General features: G+C 37.0%; 1 protein-coding gene across 1 annotated transcript in view; it reads left to right on the plus strand.

The window, feature by feature from the left end:
• PCDH15 (protocadherin related 15) overlaps nucleotides 1-23,796 on the plus strand; it is a 1,265,671-nt gene that overhangs the window by 729,220 nt on the left and 512,655 nt on the right. Inside the window, exons 6-7 of the mRNA XM_032845308.1 lie at nucleotides 4,815-4,975; nucleotides 16,745-16,900. Of these exons, the coding sequence (XP_032701199.1) occupies nucleotides 4,815-4,975; nucleotides 16,745-16,900 (317 nt within the window). The remainder of the gene's footprint in view (nucleotides 1-4,814; nucleotides 4,976-16,744; nucleotides 16,901-23,796) is intronic.

Here is a 23,796-nt window from a genome sequence, read left to right on the forward strand (position 1 = left end):
TGGCTTAAACTGGGGAGAGGTCGTTGCAAGAGATTTTATGCAATCCATATTTGTTATATACCTTTGAATAATTAATTGTTTTATAGCAACAACTAGTGTGTTCTGGACAGAGTGATTTTCTTTATTTTAATGTTTGGAAGGAACCCAAACAGTCAATGACTCTCTTTCCCTGTAGAACTTACTTTTTTGGCTTCATTGAATTAGGTTAATTAGGAAAGCAATGTACCCCCTCCCACTGCCACCTCCACAGAATTTTCAGAGAATAATTCATTTGTGTTATAACTGCCTATCAAAAGAAGCAAATAACTTTCACAGGAAAAATATTAAATATCCAATTTTTATTTATACTATATATAGTATAGATAAATACATACAGTTCATATAAAATATAAATATAATATATAATACAATATAACATATTATAAATATAAATAATACTAACATAATATCTATTTATATCTAATTTAATGTGTATATGTGTGTGTGTGTGTGTGTGTTTGCTTTGAGTTCCTATAGAAGCAAACATGTGATAAAGTTGAGTAGAAAGTGTTCAATCTAAAGAATGCTACTAGTAAGCCCTTCTTGGCATCAAATCTAATCTGAGTTTCTATGAGAAAAGTCAGAATTGTCTGTGGTGAGGAAATGGAAAGAGTGGGTACCACCCCCTAGTAATGGTGGGCCTGGACAGATTGCCCTCAGTTGGATGTAAGAGGTTCTCTCTACCCTTTCGTCTACAGAAAGCATTCTCTCTCTACCTTCTGACTTCCTAGAATGATTATTTGGGACTCAAATCTTTGAGTCCATATAAATTCTTCCAGACTGCTGCCTTGCCATGCATTGACCAAACATAATAACCTAGCTATGGAAATGAACAGTAGATGTTGTTTGTAAAGAAGTCTGGGACATAAAATCAGTCACTTTGCTTTAGCTTCAGATAGTTTCTCTTTCAAAATGGTGTTAGTAACATCAACATCAGTAAACTGAAACTTTTCAAGTCTTTATTCTGTTCCAAGGACTGCAATCAGTACTTCATACACATTGTTGAGTTCAGTCATTGCAACAACCCACCGGGCTCTTTTTGGTGCCACTTACCTCATGCACGCTGGTAAGTAGGGAATGGCATTGCTATAATGAGGAAATGGTATTGCTTCATAAGTTATTTCACAGTATACTCATGTTGTGAAATATTCTGGAAAATCTTTTTTCATAATCAAAAGGAAAGACTTAGCTGTGTAAGAAGATCTTCAGAAAAAAGCTGAAGATCTGCAGCCTCCTTACTTGTGCACATAGAGTCCCCACTGGTGTCTATAACTGATGGATAATCTGTCCATCTGGAGAAGCTGTGGGTATAGGGGAAGCAATTGCAGACTTATTTCTCTGACCTAAATTAATAGATAAATGAAGATAGCTAAAAACTGGATCAAGTTTTTAATTTTGATGAAAAAAAAATGTCTCTATTTGGAACCAAATCACCTTCAATCCCTACTTTTTGTTCTTTAGGATTAAGTTATTTATTTTGGAGAGAGAGAGGGAGAGGGAGCCTAAGCATGTAGGCAGGAGGGGCAGGGGGAGATGGAAAGAAAGACTCTTCACTGAGCTGAGCATAGAGTGCCACATGGGGCTCAATCCTGTAGACCTGAGATCCTGACCTCAGCTGAAATCAAGAGTCAGATACTTAACCTACTGAGCCACCCAGGCACCCCTAAATACCTACTCTCTGAAGGAAGAAGCACAAACCCCAATGTTTGAGGCTGGAAAGCAATGACTATGATGTTTGGTGAAAAATCACTAAATATTTAACTGTTCTACTTTTTTATTGTGTTTTTTGTTTTGTTTTGCTTTATTCTTGGGGGTTTGTTTGTTTGTTTGCTTGTTTTTTTATTATTATTGTAGTTTTGGATAGTGCTCTGACAGTAGAACACACAAAACACATTTTTTTTTCAGGTACCTACATATGGTGTTACAGATTTTGTAGCAAAGAGAAATTACAGGTGAGTGGGGTTGAGTAGTCTACCCATACTCACATGGTTGGTAAGGGGTGGATCTAGGATTGGAGTCTGCCAGTTCCAGGACCAGCCCTCTCTTAACTTCTATGACATGAATATTGAACTACATTTAATTCCTTTCTCCTGATTGCAGTCATTTTTTATTATGACAAAAGAAAACTTTCATATAAGAGGGATCCCATCTTGGGCACTGTGTTCTGCAAGACAGGTCTCTTTTGGGTTAACACCTGTTGATTAGTTGATCCCTTTATTTTCATGAAATATGTCTCTTCACCTCTAAGAATATCTTCTGTTCTGGTTTATTCTCCGATAATAACTGAGCCATCCAGCTTTCTTCTTACTGTTGTATTGTGTATCCTATCCTTTCACTTTTCATGTAGCTGTGTCTTTATAATTAAAATGGAGTCAGGATTTTCAATATCACATAGAAGAGGTTAAACAAAAGGTTTTACTGGAAAAGGAGGAAGCTTGCAAAACAACAGAGGAACCAAAGCACTGTGCTCTCTCCAAATGTCCAGCACTGGCTCAGGACACAGGCTGCCCAGGCTGGAAACCCTGGATCCATGAGAAGGGCCATCCCCAAGGCTGGCTTGCAGATGGACCCTCAGTTGGCCTCAGCTAGGTGTCACCTGTCCTGCTGGGAAGAAGATGGAAGATGGGGCTCTCCAGGGAACCCAGAGTGAATATCTCCTTCTCCTCTTCCTCCTCCTTCTTTAAAAATAAATAAATGGTGCTCTTTACCTCATGCCTCCCTCAGCTGTGCTCTGTGCTCTCTCTTCTCCAAACTTTCAGTCAAGATGACATGGCTTATGAAAGTATGGAGAGATTTTTAGCTACATGAAGGTGTGTTCTGGTGAAAGAAAAGTGAAACTCTTGCTTTTTTTTGGCACATTAGCCCTTGTAACTCAGTTCTTGCTGAGTTCCAGTCATGGAAGAACACAGGGCTGAGGAGGGAGCCAGAAAACAGTTGGATCTTCTCCATGAAAATTAAACATCTTTAAAGTATAAGTCCAGGTACACAGATTCAGTTTTACTGTGTTAATTGTCGTTAATATAATGATCCCAAGTTTCTCTGGTTATGATCCATTTGGACCACAGAGGAGGACTCCCTTCCCCTCCCTCTGCATGTCCCAGGAAGCCTGCTGCTTCTGCTACAATGCACGGCAGAGTCCAGGCCTGAATGCTGTTAGCCTATCTCCTGCTGTACCTTTCTGTCTTTTTCTTCATCAGAAAATAGAATCTAATTTAATTTCTTAATTACAGATTGACTTACTTAAGAAATCATTTTTCAAAGCTTAGTGGTGTGATGTGCTTTGAAACGAGTGTGTACTTAGGCCTCGAACACGTTCCCAGGTCAGAAAATGCCATCGTTGTTGGGTTGTACTTTGGGACATATTTTCTATAGGGAATCTAGTTTTCATTTCAAAAAAAAAAATAGAAGGATCAGTTTCACTCCCTATTTACAGGTGTGTATACTACTATATGAAAAAGGTAGAAGGAGATAATCTGCCATTCAGAAATGCCGGTGTGTGAATATGTGTTTAAACATAATTCAGATTTATTGCTACAAAAAGATGGTTTCTTTCAACATTCCCCAGATAGATGAAGCTCATTGATAATACTATTACAAAGAAAAATAGTATAGCTTTAATTATTATTAGTTACTATTAATTTGCTGAGAAAATCTTCCAAAGAGACCCCGCCCCTTTTATTTGTGTCTCTGCAATGATGTAACATGTAGGCCAATTCCATGCCTTAAGAAAGTGCAGTAGATACATTTGGCATTGTTATTCAAGCTAGATTTATATTTATGGATTATCTATATATTCTTGTATGCTCTCCTAAGGCAGTGAGTTCTGTAGATATATGCCATTTATTTTAATGTTTTTAGGAGGGTACATTTTTATTTGCATAGCCCCCTCTCTTCTGGATGCCATAATTTTAATAAAATGGATTGGCTGAAAATGATTGCCCTAAGCTATAGTGCATTATTGTTTGGCAGAGGGATTGTTGCTATATGGGGGAAAAAATGGGATTTGAATCACATCACTGCTGTTTGCATCCAACTTGCAGAATGCATGGAATTTTTAACAAAATAGGCAAGGTTAGAGATGTGCTGTCTTTTCAACTCATTCAACCCATGTCTACAATTTAGCCTGTTGAAAAGATAGTAAGAAAGCAAGGACCCACAAGTTCCATTGGAACATTCTGCTGTTTTGATCAAGCACCCAAGATGCGTCTGCAAGAAGAATGAAGTCTGTCTTATGTCTGCCCACTCGTTTTGTCTTTCACATTAATTTACGTTTTATGGATTTGCGTTAAGATAAAAAAAGAAAGAAGCAGTTCTCACCATGGGAGATCTTGTTACTTTATCTCTTCCTTTTCATCCTTTCTCTAATTTTCAGGCTGTCTCTTTTCATATCAGAAGTCTTACTGAGTGAACTGAAGGGTCAGTCTCTGTATCTCAGGCATTTCCTTTTTGTTTGGGGTGAAATCCAGTGATCAATCCTATGCAGAGTGATGGACAGGGAGGGGAACAGATTGAAGTTGTCAAAAGAGAAACCAGAAATAGATGATGAAACTCACCAAGCGGTTCAATCTCTGCCTGCCACCCTCATCTCCCAAAAATATCATTTATAAATAGTGGAATAAAAGTTATCTCGCTTTTTGGAGACAGGACACTTTCTATATCATGCCAGTTATAAGGCTGAATGTCTTCTGCCAGTCACCTGGAGCTTAAGAATATGATCTTGCTCAAGAATCTGTATGAGTAGCATATGTTTTCAAATAACTGTCTTTGGCCTGCAGGTACAATTCTGGTGGATAACATGCTGATCAAAGGGACTGCTGGAGGACCAGACCCCACCATTGAACTTTCCTTAAAGGACAATGTGGATTACTGGGTGTTGCTGGACCCTGTGAGGCAAATGCTCTTTCTGAACAGCACGGGCCGAGTTCTGGATAGAGACGTTAGTGACTCTTTTTTCCTTTGTTCCCATGTCACAACCTATTGTGGTATAAGTAACTGCATGTGTTTGTTGATAGCATATCAAACTTTCTCTATAGAATTGGACATGATTTTCTATGTTTATCAACAAAAAAAACTTTTTTTTTTTTAACTCCTGGAAGGAAAAATAAGGAGGGAAGGGATTGTCTGTGTCTAAGAGACCCATTGTATTTCCCCCTGAAATCCAGGAACAAGTTGGGGGTAGAGTTGGAAGAGTAGGAGAAGCAGGGTGAGGACCCACACTGAGTCTGGGAATGCAGCTCAGGTTTGCTTGAGGATGCGGTGAGATGGGCTGAGCCCAGGAGGTGGTCTCACAAAGGGCAGTCATGAGTTGAGGGTTGAGTGTGTGGCCCTGTGTTTCCTGAACTGTAAAGACATTCAAAGAAGGTGAACACGAGTCTCCTGGTACCTTGCCAGTCCATCGGTGGCAGGTGACCTAGGTATTAAGGTAGCATAACTCAGGTATTCTGTTATGAAGAACAGCTAAGTTGCCAAAATCACTGACTATTTCTCTTCTGAAGAAGTGGACTTTGCATTCCTGTCTTGGGTCCAGAGAAGCATGTGTGTGTCGCACCCTGTGGTAGCTATGATAGCCATTATAGGGGACCTTAGGAGCGCATCTCAACATGCCTACTCCCGAATTTCCAGACTATAAATCCAAATGTCAGGCATTCAGCACTTGGAGAACCTGAGTCTCTCGAATTTATGATTCACTTTACAATACGGTGTGGGGTGGAGGGCCCCTCATTTATTTTACATCTAAAGTTCAGAGTCTCTCAGAGCTTGGTTGTGAGGTGGGCCATGCACAGGACTCTCCCACCAGGATGGGCTCTCTTTGTCCTCTTGGGGGCTGCAGGGGCACTCAGTGACAGAGCCATGGTCGCAGTCATGGAAGGCAGGCACAGTGGAGAGGGGGAGTGGGACTGTGAGGGTCCATGTAGGAGAAGAAGTCTGTCTCGAGCCCCCCCACCCCACACTCACTATGTACTTCTATCACAACCCATCATTTCTACCCCATACTACACAATTCAGGATGGGTACCTGGAAGGTGTAAAATGGAATAAGGGCAGTTGTTATCTTGTCTTGGCTTAGTTTATCTTCGAAGTCTTAAGTTTTGTGAGAGCAGTCTGGATAATGGGCCAGACTGGCAAGCTGGGAGAGTGCCCCCCGCTGTACTACCTACAAGCATCCTGTACTAGCATTATTCAGGGCCATTCATCCCTAAGTCCCATGCATCTTATAATGTAACCTATTAGAATTATAGAATATGTATCTCTTTTAGGCCACTGTTATTTTATGTTGTTTCCTTTTCTTAACCTAATAGTTAATTATAATAATTTACTGTTTTGCTGGCAAATCATTTTCTTTTTTGAAAACATTTTTGTTTCATTTGAGATTAAAAGCACAAGTTCTGGGTCTGAATTGTGAGTAGAGAGAAAGAATATCCTTCAGTATAAATAAACTGGGATCTCTGTCTCCAACCTAAAACATTATTTATATTATGCACCAAAAATTATCTTTACCTGGAAAGATAAGTATCCACTTCCCTAGTATTATTTTTCTATTTCTGATAAGGGCAGCATTTATTGGATATTAGCAAAACTTAAAAAACAGTACCATGGGAATACGCTCGAATAAGGACTGACTTGCAGGTAATAATTGCAAAAACAAGTATCACTTAAAGAATCATCTCGGCTGTTTTGTTTTGTATGTTTGTTTTTAACACAGTAATCAAAACTAATTTCCTTCTACTTAAAATGCCCCTTTCAATTAGGAATGCTATGGTCAAGTTACATTTGTCAAGATATTTTGTAAATTAAAGCGTTGTCAGCAGACACCTACCTGAATTAGCTAAAGATGCTGGAGTCAAGGACACCTAAAGGATATTAATTATAAAGTGAATATTGTACAGAAGAATCTATAAATAAAAATCAAATCACAGGTTCACATATGTGCAGTATGTTGATTTTGAAAATACAGTCATTGAGATCACAGGAACACAGTAGCTAAAGAGAGGATGAGGGGTGCCTGGGTGGCTCAGTCATTAAGCATCTACCTTCAGCTCAGGTTAGAGGATCTTCCATCTCAAAATCAGGAATTGTAGATAGAACCAAGGGAAGGAATTACTTACTGAATTTGTACTCTTATCTATCCCAACCCACTGGAGTAACTTGCTGTAGTCTTTTTTTTTTTCTTTTTGTAACTTGTGTGGTCTTAATGCATTCCCCTAGCTATTAGATGTCTGCCACAAATCCCTTAATAGAAAGTGATCTCCACGTACCCCAGAAAAAATAAATCTCAATACAATCTCTTACATCAGTGCAGTTTACCATGTCCTACATTAACCTTTGAATTTTTAAAATTCTTGTGAATTGCTTTCCCTGATGCCACAGTGCTTTTTAGGGCTTTATTCATCAAAGTTTAAAGGCTTTTTTCCTGAAAATTCTTAACCCAGTGCCCATCTGTTTTATGTGAAGCATAGATTATTGCTTCTAGGAAAAGAGTGTGGTACATCAGTGCATTTTGTCCAAATCTAATCACAACAGGAAATTTTAATTTTACTTAATTATAAAATAATATATGCTTATGGTAGAAAAACCAGAAAATAAAAAGCATAGGTACAAACATTGCTCTTCCATTTAAGGAAAGTATTTAATATGCATCCTGCTGTATATTATTTCAAGCATATATATGTGTGTGTATATATACATATATATATATATACACACACATATGTTAGCATATGTCTTTATATCACACTGTATATAATACATTCAGCCTGCTTTTTTTAAAAGAATTATTTATTTATTTTAAAGGGAGAGAGCATGGAGGGGAGGGGCAGAGGAAGAGGGAGAGAGAGAATCTCAAGCAAACTCCCCGCTGAGCATGGAGCTCAATGCAGGGCTCAGACTTAGGACTCCAGGACCTTAGCTGAAACCAAGAGTTAGAGCCTCAACTGGCTGAACCACCCAGATGCCCTTTTTTGCCTGCTTTTTATTTTTTTATTTTTTATTATTTTTTTAAGATTGTATTTATTTATTTGACAGACAGAGAGAGATCACAAGTAGGCAGAAAGAGAGAGGGAAGCAGGCTCCCTGCTGAGCAGAGATTCCCGATGCATGGCTCGATCCCAGGACCCTGAGATCATGATCTGAGCCGAAGGCAGAGGCTTAACCCACTGAGCCACCCAGGCACCCTTCTGCCTGCTTTTTAAATGTGACTTGTAATATACCTCCATCCTTGTGGATGAATGTATATATATCATCATTTTTAATGGCTGCATAGGGTTTTACTGGATGAATAAATGGAGATTATTTTTCAAAACAAATCTATTTTGGACATCAAGTCAGTTTGCAGTTCTTGATGGCTTTCTTTTCTTGTGGTGTCTTTGTGTAGTTTTAGTTTTTGTTGACCTTTTCTGTTGTCTCTTTTATTCTCTATTTCATTTATTTCTTATCTGATCTTTGTTATTTTCTCTCTGGTACTAACTTTGAGTTTCATTTGTTCTTCTAGCTCCTTGAGGTATAAGCTTAGATCATTTATTTGAAATTTTTCTAGTCTCTTATTGTACACATTTATCCCTATAAACTTCCCTTTTGGAACTCCATTTTCTTCATCTTGTGAATTGAGTATGTGGTATTTCAATTTTCAGTTGCCTCACAGTATTATTTTTTTAAATTTCTTTTTATTTTTTTCTTTAGCCCATTGGTTGTTCAGTAACATATAGTTTAATCTCCATGTGTTTGTGAATTTTCCAGGGTTCTTCTTATCATTGATTTCTAGTTTCACACTATTGTGGTTGGAAAACACACTTGATATAATTTCAACATTCTTTAATTTATTGAGGCTTCCTTTGAGGCCTACCATATGATTGATCATGGGTAATGCTCCATGTGCACTTGAGAAGAAATACATTCTGCTGCTTTTGGATAGAATAGGCTGTATGTGTTTAAGTCCATCTGGTCTACTGTGTTGTTCAAGGCCAATGTTTCCTTATTGATTTTCTGTCTGAATGATCCATGCATTGATGTAAGTAGAGCATTAAAGTCCCCTGCTATTATTGTATTGCTGTCTATCTCTCCCCTTAGGTCTGTTAATATTTACTTTATATATTTAGGTGCTCCTATATTGTCTGCATAAATGTTTACAGATGTTATCTTGTCTCATTGGATCGCCTCTTTTTCATTATGTAATGCCCTTTGTCTCTTATTACAGCCTGTATTTTGGAATCTTTCTGTTTTCTGATATAAGCATACCTACCTCTGCATTCTCCGGGTTTCCTGATATGCAAGTTCTTTAGGTGGTTGCCAACATTCTTAGCATTGTTCATTTTGTGAATATAATGAATCATAACAAAAAATGTGAATGTTCTGAGTAGCAAAACAGCCAACAATCAAGGTTTGACCCTAATAACAACTACCAAACCTCCATGTTATATCACTAGGTTAGAATTTATTTTAGCACTTCCTAGGAGAAAATTGCTCTGGAAATACTATGTTCATGGAATTTTTTTCCACTGAGCTTTTCAAATACAATGAAGCTCTTCTAAGTGTCTTAGCCCATTTGGACTGCCATAACAAAATACCACAGACTGGATGGCTTAGAAATGACAGAAATTTATTTCTCATAGTTCCAGAGGCTAAGTGTATGGAACCAGGGTGCCATCAAGATCAGGGGAGGGTCTTTTCCAGGTTACAGACTTCTTGTACTCTCACATGCTGGAAAAGAACCAGGATGCTCTCTGAGGCCTCTTTTGTAAAGGTATTAATCTCATCACCTGATCACCTGATTCATGTTGTTAAAGGGAAGTAAGAAGTAGATGATGGAACTCACCAGATGTTAGAACTTCTGCCTCTTACCTTCATCTCCCCAAAATATTTTTTATAGGTAGCATAATAAAGGTATGTTTGCCTTTTTGAAGTAATACATTTTAAATCACACCTAACATTGAATATTTTCTGCATTGAAACATATTTGTCAGTCAGCCCAAAGCCCTCCCACCTAATACCATCTTATTGGACATTAGGATTTCCCCATATGAATTTTAGAGGGACAGAATATTCAGATCATTGTATAGGGACATTCTGATTTTACTCAAAGTTCTTTGGCTTATAAGGAAGGCACAAAAATGCTTCCAAATGAGCTCAAGTCAGTGGGTGAAGAATATTAAGAATATTAACATCATAGACATGAAAAATAATTTGATTTTAGAAATATTGCCTATGTGGGGCACCTGGGTGGCTCGGTTGGTTAAGCACCGGCCTTCGGCTCAGGTCATGATTCTGAAGTCCCGGGATTGAGTCCCACATCAGGCTCCCTGCTCGGCAGAGAGTCTGCTTCTCCCTCTGACCCTCCCCCTTCTCATGCTATCTCTCTCTCATTCTCCCTCAAATAATTAAATAAAATTGTAAAAAAAATAGAAGAAGAAGAAGAAGAAGAAGAAGAAATATTGCCAGTGTATCAGGGACAGAGGAATCTACGTGTCCTTGGACCACATGATCTCTAATCGCCACATTTCTCTGTGTATATGTTGCATTTTCTACTTCCTGCAGATCAGAATCCTCTGTGTACTTTTAATTTTGTCCCCCCACCTGTTAGATTCATGTTCATTTCCACCTGTTCTTTCTGTAGTGGTTGGGGAAACTGTGTTTCCCCAAGAAGGAATTATAAATCATGTTTTCTGTACTTTGTTCATTGAGGCCATAAATTATCTCTTAATGGGAGTATTTGAACAGTATGGCTGCATATAACTAAAAGAAAATCTAATATAAATAAGTAAATATTTTAAGATTCAATGGTAAAAATAAGCAAAATAACAGATGATCTTTATGGAAATTTCTGAGCATGAAAATAAAATGTAAAGCTTTTCAAGCCTCCCATATTTGCATTTAACTGGAGAACTTCTCTATGATATGGTATACATAGGAGTCTTGGACAGTTTTCAAGTTGGTTCATAAGTCTTGCTCTGATGGTCATTATTTTTTTATTCTCTATTTTTATTTCTGTTTACTTATGTAAAATGTAAGTTCCTTACATTTCCTTCAGTAAAAAGAGAGAGAGAGAATGCAAAGGTGTAAAATGAAGAGTCTTAAATGATAAAACAACCAAAATATGTTATCTGGCATGAAAAGTAGATCTCAGTAATGAAGAAACATCGCATGAGATGTTTGAAATCCAGAGGAGTGTCTCACCTGACCAATATCCCCTCATCACTTTTGGGCATGGGATAGTAATGGTCATAATGACATGGATAATTAAAACAATAGTAGAAACAAAAATATGATTCTGGCACAGTCCTGTTACACTTATCGCAAAACTCTGGGCAAACTTTTAAAAACTTTGAGCAGAGGGAAATCATGTTCATAGAAGTCCCAAACATCTCACCTTCTCATCTTCCAGCCTCTAAGCTGGCAACTGCACTTAGTTGAGCTTTGACTTCTGCCCCCCCCCCCCCCCCCAGCGACTATGTCATCACTGGGCTTCCCCATGTTCTCTTCTATGGCCTGCAGGCCTCAGTTGCCAACAGCACAGCTGTACAATGAGCCTCTCAGTGCTTGCTTGGACTCTGGAACAATCTCCTCACAGTCCTCTCACCATATATCATGATCCAACCTGATGTACCTTCCGTGCCCCAAACACAGTCCCAACCTTCTCAGTAGATGCCTTCTCATTGTAGTCAGGCCTTCTCTGGTACTCTGATTTTTTTTTTTTTTGATGATTTATTTATTGATTTGTGAGAGAGAGAATGAGAGTGGGTAGAGGGGCAGAGGGAGAGAAACTCAAACAGACTCCATGCAGAGTGCAGAGCCTGGCATGGGGCTTGATCCCATGACCCTAAAGATCAGACCTGAGCTGAAACCAAGAGTAGAGTCTTCACTGTCTACACCAACCAGGGGCCCCTCCCTGGTACTCTTTTTAATCTATACCTAAAAAATTACCTTTACCATCTGCCATCAGTTGAATGTCATCTACTACCAAGACATGCCTTAAATGCCACTCTTTACATAAAAGATTTCTGTATGTTACGCTAGTATGTAGTTTCTTGCTCTAAACTCTAAAGCCTTCAAAATGTCTTGACTTGCTTTACTTTTATGTTCATGTCATGTCAATTTTATGGGATTTGCTTACTGCACAAGACTGCTTCATATTAATCCCAAACCACACTGAATTATGAATTTAATAAATACAATTAACTAAACTGAAAGTCCTTAAGAGTTGATTATGAAAGATTTCTCTAGATGTTACATTATCCTAATTATATTATCAAATTGGCACTTTCTTCTTTAGACAACTTATGTCAATATATCATTTACTATGAAACTTTCATTTGTGAGGGACACTCATAACTCTGGCCAGCCATTTCCTTTAAGTTCATTTCATTGTTTAAAACTAATTTCTAGGGTCACCTGGGTGACTCAGATGGTTAAGCATCTGCCTTCGGCTCAGGTCATGATCTCCAGGTCCTGAGATTGAGTTCCAGGTTGGGCCCCAGCTCAGTGGGAAGCCTGCTTCTTCCTCTCCGTCTCTCCCCTTGCTTGTGCTCATTCTGTCTCTGTATCTCTTTTAAATGAATAAGTTAAAAAATGTTAAAAACAAAAACAAAACAAATTTCTGCAACATACTGTATTTTACTTCCTTTCACTGTCTTCCAGTTGATTTGTGAAATAATGAAGATTTTTCATTTTGTAAAGGTAGTAAGGTAGTAAATACATAGGAAGACAAATCATGACAAAATCCTTTCATTCTGGTGTGGACTGAATAAAATTGGCCTTCATTTTAGGAAAAATAGAATCAAGTCTTATATAGGTTGGCTAAAATTTGTTTTCTCTTTAAACCATAAGGCCTCTAAATAACATGGTTTCTAGAGAAAACTCATTTCCCCTGGGGTTGAAGATGAATGCTATAATCAACACTGTTCACATTAGTAAATTTCTTACGAAAACCTTACTCTGCATGTTAAATCATAAGTGATTGTCTGAAAAACGTATAATAAAAATTTTCATTTTTGTCTTCCTTCACATTGCAAAATTCAACATATTTGTTGGAAATGTTTCTTTCCTTACTTTCTACTCTCAGACCCACTCATGAGATAACCTCCATCCACCATTGGTATGTGTCCTTCCAAAACTTAAGTTATGCATATCAAGACCCATACCCACAGGAAGGCTAACATAAATATGCATTCATATATTCTGTTAAACATTCGTTTTTAAATCAGGAGAGTATTTGGCATGTCTAGGTATATGAAAATGGTAGTTGTTTTAAGTAATTAGCCCAAAAATTTATACACAGTGTTTTTTCTTCTTCTTCTTCTTTATGTATGAAGCAATTTAAGAGAATTAGGGAAGAAAAAATTGGCAGGACTTATTTTTGCCAGCAGGTAGGAAAGATAACCTAAAACTTCCCTAACAGATTCCTAAGCATTTTGTAGTCCCTCAGCTCTCACTGACTAGAACCAGACTTGATATATTTATGACCTTCTTATACAGCAGAATAGAATCCATTCCAAGGCGAGATTACAATGTGTGTTATATGAGCCACCGGGAATTCTGGCCTTCAATGTGATCCATTATGTTTAGGATTTATTGCAAGCTAAGGCCTATCCATGTTACTCACAGTTGCATAGGGAGCTGAAGTTAAAAGTGGCCAGAGTTCCAAGTGACCTAGTTATGTCTAATTTATGGGCACGTCACAGGACTAAGTAGGGGCTCAGCGCACTGCATTTGCTTCCCTTCTTGCAAAGATTGTGACCTTTCTGTCCCAGTGCTCCCACGCTCCCACTCAATATAGTGCTACAAGTTGAGAGGAAACAGTTTTATAGGTCTCTTGTAATATTTAGAAGATAATTAACTTTAGAAGAACTTAATTCACCTGTCTTCTAATGGGTGCCAAGGGCTAACAGTACAAGTATTTGTTTTTTATTTTTTTGTTTTTTGTTTTTGTCTTTGTGGTGTTTTTGTTGGTTTGTTTTGTTTGTTTTTTACTTTCCAATTGAAATATGCATGACCTCCCTTTAAAATCCACGATAACAGTACAAATACATGTTTTTGTTTTGTTTTGTTTTTTTGTCTTTGTGATTTTGGGGGGGTATGTTATTTGTTGTTGCTTGGTTTTTGTTTTTTTGTTTTTTACTTTACAATTGAAATACACAGGACTTTCCTTAAAAATCTATTAAAGAAAACACTTTCAAACTGATAGTAAAAATAGAGAGACCTAATCTTTTGAAACGATCTTTTTGCCTCAAGGCTGCAGATTTTCAGGGATGGGCTTGCTTTATAAGATGGTCCATTCAATTCTGTGCTGCTTTGGATTAATACAAAACCACTACTTATATTGAAGAAAAAAAACACACTTTGCAAAATTTTTATTCATTGTGGTTCTTTCTGCTCTCTGAGACTGCAATGAATAAGCTAGTAGAGCTTCTCAAAATAACCATTCAGCTGTCTGATGCATCTTGCATTTTTTAGCTTAAATATCCTCAATTTTTATCACACTTTCTCAGGGTGTTCAGACTTCACAGCTGTCTATAAAATGGTGTTCACTCTAGTCCACCGATCTCTGCATCGATATTATTAATGAATATGAAGTTTGTATGACTTTACTGCCCCTGCAATCCATTTACAGTGTCGGTGTGTAAACCCATCCTTTACTCATCAAAATGTCATTGTTATATTTTCACATGAATGTTCGTAGCCATTTAGTGTACATGGGTAATTAAGGTGGCTTTTGTTGTTGTTGTTGTTGTTTGTCCTGATACCAAACAAGGTGAATTAAAGTTATTATTGTAAAAATACATCATTATATAACCTGGTTTTCTGACTTATTAAAATGATTTGGAATGCTGCCTTTCATCATTAAATGTATGAGGTATCCCTCTGAGCTTTGTGACATTTACTGATTTTATACACAGGACTTTAATGCCATCATTATGTCAGTAATTAAAAGGGAAACACAGAGCTATACAGCCCTTTACCAGGTACCTGCCTGCATATGTTAATGATTCTTAAATTTATTCTCTCTAGGTACATTTATTCAGTCAGGTAAAAATAAATTAAAATGCCTTTTTTCTTCACCGGCTATAAAAAAGTACCTTGAGATTCAACAAAGTTAGCTTTAGTTTAGATATGGTCCCTACAGCATTCTTCTCACTTAGAAATGTGGCCTGTGACATTTTTAATGAACGTATCCTAGCCTCCAGTGACCCTTGCTGTGTCTTTAAATCAGTTTCAATCCAAATATTTAATAAGTTATTTCATAATCCAAGATTATCAGTTTGTATTTCATAAATTCCATGCATTTTGCTTTCTTGGGTTATAAATAAAAACACAGGTGTTTATAGGTGTGCCTGGCTCAGGATAACTTCAGGTGATCCTTAGGGTGATCCTATCGTATCGGTATTTTTATCCCAATTTTGCTCCGAATGTATGGTTAGTAGGTCTCTGTAAGTGGCTGGAAGCCACGCAGTTTGACATGGGCAGATTATCTCCTGTCGGCATAGTGTGGTTACTGGGCAGAGAGCCTTAGTCATGATAACACCCAACGCTAGGTTCATGAACCTTCCAGCCCAGTGAAAGGAGGCAGACTGAAATCAATATGTAAAATGTGTAATATGCCAAGAAGCAGGTGAGAAAAGCAATAAAGAAAGATAAACAGTGAGGGGAGAAGTTGGAAGGAGAGAGCAGACTGGAGATCTCGTCTTTCCAACGGGTGGCCAGAATATGTCATTCTGATAGAGTGATGTATTTAGAGGGAAAATTTTATAAGCTAGAAGAAGAATTAAAAACCACAAAGGAATATTTTGTAGCATTAAACACATTGACTCAAGGGTCAAAGAAATGTACCTTTACGTCCCAATTCTGGAACCTCTTGGCCATGTGACCGGAGTTATTAAGTGCCCTTTGGATGACACTTTTCCCCTTCAGGTATTTATCATTAAAAGGGGGACAAGTGGGCATATATTTATATACAGATTGTTATTGAAATATGGCTTATAATGATAAAAATGGACAACATAGAACATCTTATTATTAGTCTGTACCAAGAGAAATTATGCTAAGGACTTATAATGCAGTGCGGTTAAATCACATGATCCAGCATCATATTATACACCAAAATGCCTTAATAAATTTATATTTACAAACATGGGATGATTTACCATGTGTGTGTGTGCATGTGTAATAGGTGTATATTTGGAGAAAGAAAGATCAGCAAATAAGCATTTAAATGTATAGAACGAGTAAGTTTGGTGGATTGTGAACGGATTCTCTTCTTTTGATTATATTTAATTTTTATCGGATATAAACATATTTTAGCAAAAGTGTAAATGAGCATGCATGTTATGCAACCCCTATTCCCCAGAGATTTTACCATGAACACATCGTTTTTACAGATGGCAAGTTCATATCATTGCTTTCTTAACTCCTGGAGGGACAGACTCCATTTTGTCCCTCTGTCTCTGCACTGGTTCTGTGATTGTGCTCACCACCATCCTCAGAGGGTCCACACACTTGCCGAGAGCCTATTATTCTCAGATGCAAAATTCAACAGTGAAATAATCACAGTTGCTTCTCTCATCCTTAAAAGAGGGCAAATGGATCCATTTTTATCAATTATTCTTATTTAAAATGAACAAGCATAGAACATTTTATGAAACAAATGTGCTTTGACCATAAGTGAGACACTTATGTCCCAATGCTTTTCTTCACAAAAAGGCACAATTTCTGTATTGCAGCCCCCGATGAACATACACTCCATCGTGGTGCAAGTCCAGTGCATCAACAAGAAGGTGGGCACTGTGATCTACCATGAAGTTCGAATCGTGGTGAGGGACAGGAACGACAACTCACCCACGTTCAAGCACGAGAGCTACTACGCCACCGTGAACGAGGTCGGTCTCCAGCTCCTCTTCCTTTGTGCCCTTTTTATTGATCTGTGCAGCTCACTAGACACTCTGCATGCCTGGAAATGATGCTACCCACTATAATAGGTTTAACTGTTCAGAAATATTAAAAAAAATTAAGGAATAATGCTTCAGAAGATAAAAGACTGGGTGATGTCTGGTAAACTCTCAGGAATTCATTTTGCTATAGGCAAAATCTGATTTGCTTATAATAATGACCAAAATATCGGTATTTTTGATCATCTCAGCCAATTTCATGCCCAAATCCACATATGCATTTACTGAGGCTCAACAGTAGTTATTTATTCTCATCATAACTTGTTGAACTGATTGTTTTCCATATCTCTGAGGTGGTGACAGGAATTAAATACTTGGAAGACACTATCTATTTGACATTCTTTTAATGTAAAGTTACTTCCTTAATTTTATTTTTATTTATTTTTTTAAATATTTTATTTACTTGAGAGGGCAGGAGCAGGGGGCTATAGAAGGAGAGGCAGACTCTGCACAGAGTGGGGAACCCAATGCAGGACTCAATCCCAGGACCCTGAGATCATGACCTGAGCCGAAGGTAGAAGCTTCACTGACTGAGCCTCCCAGGCACCTGAAGTTATTTCCTTAATTTTAAAATCAAATTCTAGCATATGCAAATATTTAAAAATAAATTGCAGCTCAGTTCTTATGCTGATTAATTCTTAAAATTTTAAGTACTACTGCTTTCATTAGAACTAGTGCTTTTTTGTTGTTTATTCTTTTTCCCTTTGAGCCAAAATCCATGGGTCAAGAAGCCGTTTCACGTTATTAAAAAAAAAACAAACAAAAATAAAAACAAAAACCAAACAAATAAAAAACACAACAGTGGTTACTCTGCTAATTTTTTTTGTGATTCCACTAAGAAAATATCTCTAATGTATCTCTGGTATTAGCTATTATGCATATTTTAGACATAGAAATGAACCACATTTTTAATTTTAATGAACCACATTTTTATCTGCATATTTTAGCAGATTGTTTTTTTACCTCCCAGATATTATTTGAACATTAAAAACTCCATAATTGCTTTATAGGAGGAAAAAGTACTTGGGACATTATACACAGCATTTGGGCCTTTAACCTATACACACTTGCTTTTTCAAATTATTTAAAATGTATCTTATTTATCTCAATGTTCTTCTAGTCAAAAAAATAGAAGAAATTCTGTTTCTTATAACATAAGACTTTGTAGATTGAGTTACTTAAAAAAAAAAAACAACAGAAAAATAGCAACAACAACAACAACAACAACAAAAAACCAAGAAAATCATGAACTCTTCTTTTAAGGCTAACAGGTCAAGTTTCCTGGTCAATGTTAACTTTTTTGATGTAATTTTATTTAACAGGTTCCTGCTAAAACAGACAGATACTAATTAATGTAATTGACCATATTACATGGTTAATTATTTTAGCATCTGAAATACACTCTTTGAATGTGATTTGGCTTTGTTTGAGTGCTGACTTCATCTGTGGATAAACTGGTATCAGATGAATTAATGTCAGACATCAGATCTCATAGTAAAACCCACTCTTGCACCTCATTTAACAGTTCCTAGAGTTCCATCTTTAGTTCCTTTTTTGTGAAGAAATTTACATTGTTCAGTTTGAATCTCAGAGTGCCCTGTATGATCTACTTCCACTTCTCCCTCCCACCTTCTCAGCCCCTTGCTGAAAAATAACCTTTTCAAGTACTATTTTAAACTTATCACTCCCCTATTCAGAATTTGTGTAAAATTTCTCATTATTTTCTGGAAAAAGGTCATCTGTCTCCACTGGCTGACTTTCAAGGCCTTCTATAATCTGACCTTTCCTCAGTGCATTCTTAGGGTAAGTTTCTCTCTGTTAATGTGTCACTGTTCAGGTTAATTTCTGCATGTCTCACAAACATTTCCATTCCTAGGGCTAGGTTCACACCATGCACGGTACTTATAACCGAATCTTCCCCATCTTGCAAGTCTCCTGTTTTTATTCATCTTTTCAAGTTTAACTCCACCGCTATGCCCGTGTCCTATTTGCTTAGTCATCCCTGACTGCTCACGGTCACTGATGTTCAGTCCATCCAGACTCTAAACGTCGACAATCTTTGGATAAACATCAGTTAGAGTGATACAAATTAACAGAAAAGTTAAACCTTTTATCTTAAACATTATTTGGAGAAGCCCAGGTCTCTTTGCAAACCTGCTCATATAGGATTCTCTCTCACACATTTCTGTAAAGTCCACTGAGGCATTCCTACCCCATGGATTTGACGGCTGTGCCTTCTGTGATTTGATCCTGAGAACATATGTAATCGATGGTCATATCCCCCTCATTTGATTTTCTTAAACTCTTTTATATTTATTTGCTTGGAAAGAACCAAAAGTTTCTTTAAACCACAAAATATAATTACAAAAAAAAAATGAAATTTAGCTCTTTTTCTCATCCTTCACTTATTTGAGTAGATCTTCCATAGCTCTTAGTGCAATTGGCTTGCGTGTGTATGTTTGTACATAGGCTGCAATTATGTGCACATATATGTACATATGTGTATCTATGTATTTTTGTGTGTGCATATATGTTCACTCATATATATCATATAAATCCTGCCTGTATATAAATATAAACACATGTGTGTGTGTGTGTGTGTGTGTGTGTGTGTGTATCCCTGTGTCCTGCAACTACATTCCTGCCTGGCTGCCTATAAATTTAAATTAAATTACATTAAATAGACTTTACCACATGCAAGATTACAAGCTATTTTCCACGAGATTTCTCCTTTCAGTATAAGACATACAGTTAATGCAGTTAAGACAAGAAGGTTCTAAAACTTTCTCAAAATTTTTTAAAAATTGCTCACAGTTTAATAGAAGTCAAAATATTATACATGTCATTAAAATCCAAAAGACAGGTATCAAGTCATTATTACAGATTTATGAAAGAAGTTTCCACAATCAAAGTCCTGATGACTCACTGTCCTTATTCAACCTGAGAAAACAGACACCAAGAGGAGCAGTAAGAATTGGTTACATTACACTCTGAACTGGAGTTGGGAATAAAACCCAAGTCTGTGGTTCAATCATTTCTTCACTACTTATTAATAGACATGTGTATGCTACATGTCACCACTTCCATGTAACTGATTTTAACAATAAGTGCCAGGGATTATATTTATAGTATTATATCATAATACTATAATCACAAACATTACTTTCATTTTTAAAATTTTCTACATACAATTATTCTGAGTATCATGTTAAGTTTTAAATTGGATTTATTTCATATGTTGTGTATCCCATGGTTGAGATATATATATATATGTGTATATATACATATATATAATGTATGTGTGTGTGTGTGTATACACATACACACACACACACATATATACACAATTGAAATTTTAGGACATAGTTAACCTGTGAAACGGAAGAATAGCCTGACCATCACACTTTCGCATTAGGAACAAACATGTCACTGAAATTATGTACTGTGTTCTAGAAGAAAAGTTAGCGGATTTTAGCCCTGTGAGCTGTCCTATTCCTGTTCCAACTACTCATCTCTGCCATTACAGTGTAGAAGGCTACCAAAGTCCTAGGTTAAGAATCCTGAGGTTAAGAAAAGTCACACATCTTAGCTTTGTGTAAGGTAGGTTAGTATTTTGAACTAGATCCTTCTATGCCTCAGTTTTCGTGCATACAAACCAGGTCCCTGCACTGGATGGACACCATTAATGGAAGGAAAATCCCATATGTCCAGAGTTACAGGTCTGTCCTTCCATCTCCACTTCTTTTTGTCTTAGTTCCCATGTTAGAGCATTATTGTTGCTTCATTTTTTATTGAGTTATTTTATTTGTTATAGTCGAATGCCTTTAAAATATTCTATAATGAATTTAAGAAAAGCAGAGTGAGCAAAATATCTGCAAATGGAAAAATTAGTAAGAGCAGGAAATGTTCAAATATTTTGCATTACTACCAAAATGAGGACTGTTAAATGAAATGTTATATTTTATGAGCCTATTTTAAGTCATTCAACGTTGCATAAAATGCCAGTCTTTTTTACTGTTTGTAAACATGTTCTTCTATTCATGTTTCAAGAATTTGCCAAAATATCAATGCCTGTGTCTGGACACCAAGCAGGAATTACAGCAAGTTTATAATTCCTTGCTTGTGAGCAGGACATCAGACATTGCAAGTATTTTTTTCTCTCTGGGTAATTGAAGACTCTCAATTAATTTTGGACAATTGTATCACTAAGTAATTAGTCTAGTTGGTTTGAAGAACAGATTGCACAGTCTAATTGTAGATGATCATTCTTAAGCAATTTTTGAGGATAAATATTTTCAGGCTGTGATGTCTCTAATAACACATGCATCTCATCCCCCAAAATTATTTTTGACATAGAAAGCAAACAAGGGCTAGTCAAGACAGACAGTTAAGCCTGCAAAGAAATAATCTCAAAATTATATAGAGGTTATATTTGTCCTGGTCTTTAATGATCTCTTCACAGTTGGTGTACTTTTTTTAGTCAATACTAATTTGTTCTTGTTATCACCTTAAATATCACCTTAAATGTACTTAGCTGCTGTGACATGATGTGTTTTATTAGAGATAATTTGTTGGCCTTTTCTGGAAGAATATTCCCTTGCCATCTCTCAATAGGTGGATGGTTTATGGTCTCTTGAAAGGAAGGAAGGAAGGAGGGAAGAAGGAAGGATGGAGGGTAGGAAGGAAGGAGGGAAGGAAGGGGGAGGGAGGGAGAAAAGGAAGGAAGGAGAGAGAGAAGGAAGGAGGGAGGGAGGGAAGGAAGGAGGGAGGGAAGGAGAGAAAGAAGGAATTTAAATTTTGAGTTAATTTAAGCCTGTGATTTTCAGTTGAGATGGCTTTTCAGCTTCTCAGTTAGATAGCTTAGATTTTCTTTTACTTTGCTTTGGAAATGTGCTGAGGGCAAAATGTTTTGTAATTCGTAATAGACTAAGGGTGTGCATGATTGCTTTGTATTAGGTAGGGTGCTTTACTGCAGTGACATTTTCTATCCTTTTACTCAAATTGAGACTAATTGTAATCTTACAGCTTCAGATGGGGAAGGACTTAGTTCAAAAATGGAGCTTTCTACAAAATGTGCCCTTCTTCAGATTTCACTAGTTTCTGTGTTGTGTAGGTTATTTATGCTTTGCTATTTTGTAGTTTTATTTCATTGATTTGGTTAGATTATTTACTTAGGTTCAAATATCAGTGACAGAAATATAGGCAGTTTCTAAAAATAATAATAATAATAAAATGTATTCTCTTACTTTATTTTCTTACTGTACCCATTGTAATGATTTCATCCTATATTCATTCCTTAAAACATTTTTTTTTATTACTTAGTCTTTTGTGGTTTTGAGATCATGCTCACATCTTAAGAAAGCCTGCCTGTATGTACATGGTCTATTGTGTAATGAGGCTTGAGTTCCTCCCCAGGCAGAGATTTTTTAGTGTTGTAAAGAGGTAAACGTAGTTGTCAGTCATTCTAGCGGTCACTCCATCATCCCTTTGCACAGGCGTGAGTCAAGTGTTAAGCTCAAAGTGGCTGGGTGGTCTGGGCCAGCTCCAGGTCTTGTCAGGGCAGTTGCTTCAGGGAGGCATGGTTTCTTGGTTTCCATTTGTCTGAGTTAAGAAATTAGCTGGCATTAGAAAGGGAAAATGTGGGACAAAGGTTGGTGAGTACAAGCAAGTGGGAGGTCAAGGTCGGGTCCTGGGGTCTAGCTGGTGTCAGCTTCAACTGAGTCAGTATGGCCCACAAAGCTGGAAATATTTACAACATGGCCTTAACTGAAAAAGTTCCCTTACCCTTATTATCACTCCCCTTGAGATGTTAAGAAGATATCATATACGGGTGCCTGGGTGGCCCAGTCGATTAAGGTGTCTGACCCTTGGTTTCACCTCAGGTAGGATCTCAGGGTCATGAGATCAAGTCCTACCTTGGTCGCTGTGCTCAGCATGGAGTCTACTTAAGATTCTCTCTGCCCCTTCCCCCACTCATGTTCTCTCTCTCTAAAATAAATAAGTCTTTTTTTAAAAATATTTTATTTATTTATTTGACAGACAGAGATGACAAGTAGGCAGAGAGGCAGGCAGAGAGAGGGGGAAAGTAGGCTCCCTGCTGAGCAGAGAGCCCAACGCGGGGCTTGATCCCAGGACCCTGGGATCATGACCTGAGCCGAAGGCAGAGGTTTTAACCCACTGAGCCACCCAGGCACCCCAATATAATTCTTTTTAAAAAAGGATATCATATAGTGATAGAGAATATATATCAGACTTAGTATTTACTTAGTGAGTATATATATATAAATATACATACATATATTTTTCTAAGTTTTTGATTAAGTTGGAAACTTGGAAAAATACTATTCATAAGTTATATATGTATGTGATACATAATCACATATTATGTACATCATACATTATAACATAATTAAAAGGTTGAATTCAAGGAAATTGCCAATGTTCATTTATTTTTGATCTACAAAATGGCAACTGAACAACATTCTGTAAATAAAAATTATGTTAAATAAAATTTGATGCCACTGTATTGTCATAATATTTCTATTGTGACCTGAGAAATACATACTTCATGTCTTTTGTCAACACTGTTGTCTCCTGATGGCATTTTGAATTTATTTGGTAAATAGTTCCTATTATTACTTACATTTTGTTTAATTCAGTAGATTTTATTTTCCTGCACTGCCATTAACTTAGTTGTAAGGAGTTTTGTATAAAAGCTTCAAATGAGGAGGGACAGAATGGGAGGAGGTGAAATGTGAAGAAGAAGTAGGGGCTGGATCCTGAAGGCACCACCAGTTAAGAAGGAACTCTAGGTACTAAGGAACCAC

This window comes from Lontra canadensis, unplaced genomic scaffold (genome assembly GCF_010015895.1).
Source record: "Lontra canadensis isolate GAN:19392208 unplaced genomic scaffold, GSC_riverotter_1.0 scaffold162, whole genome shotgun sequence".
Lineage (NCBI taxonomy): Eukaryota > Metazoa > Chordata > Mammalia > Carnivora > Mustelidae > Lontra > Lontra canadensis.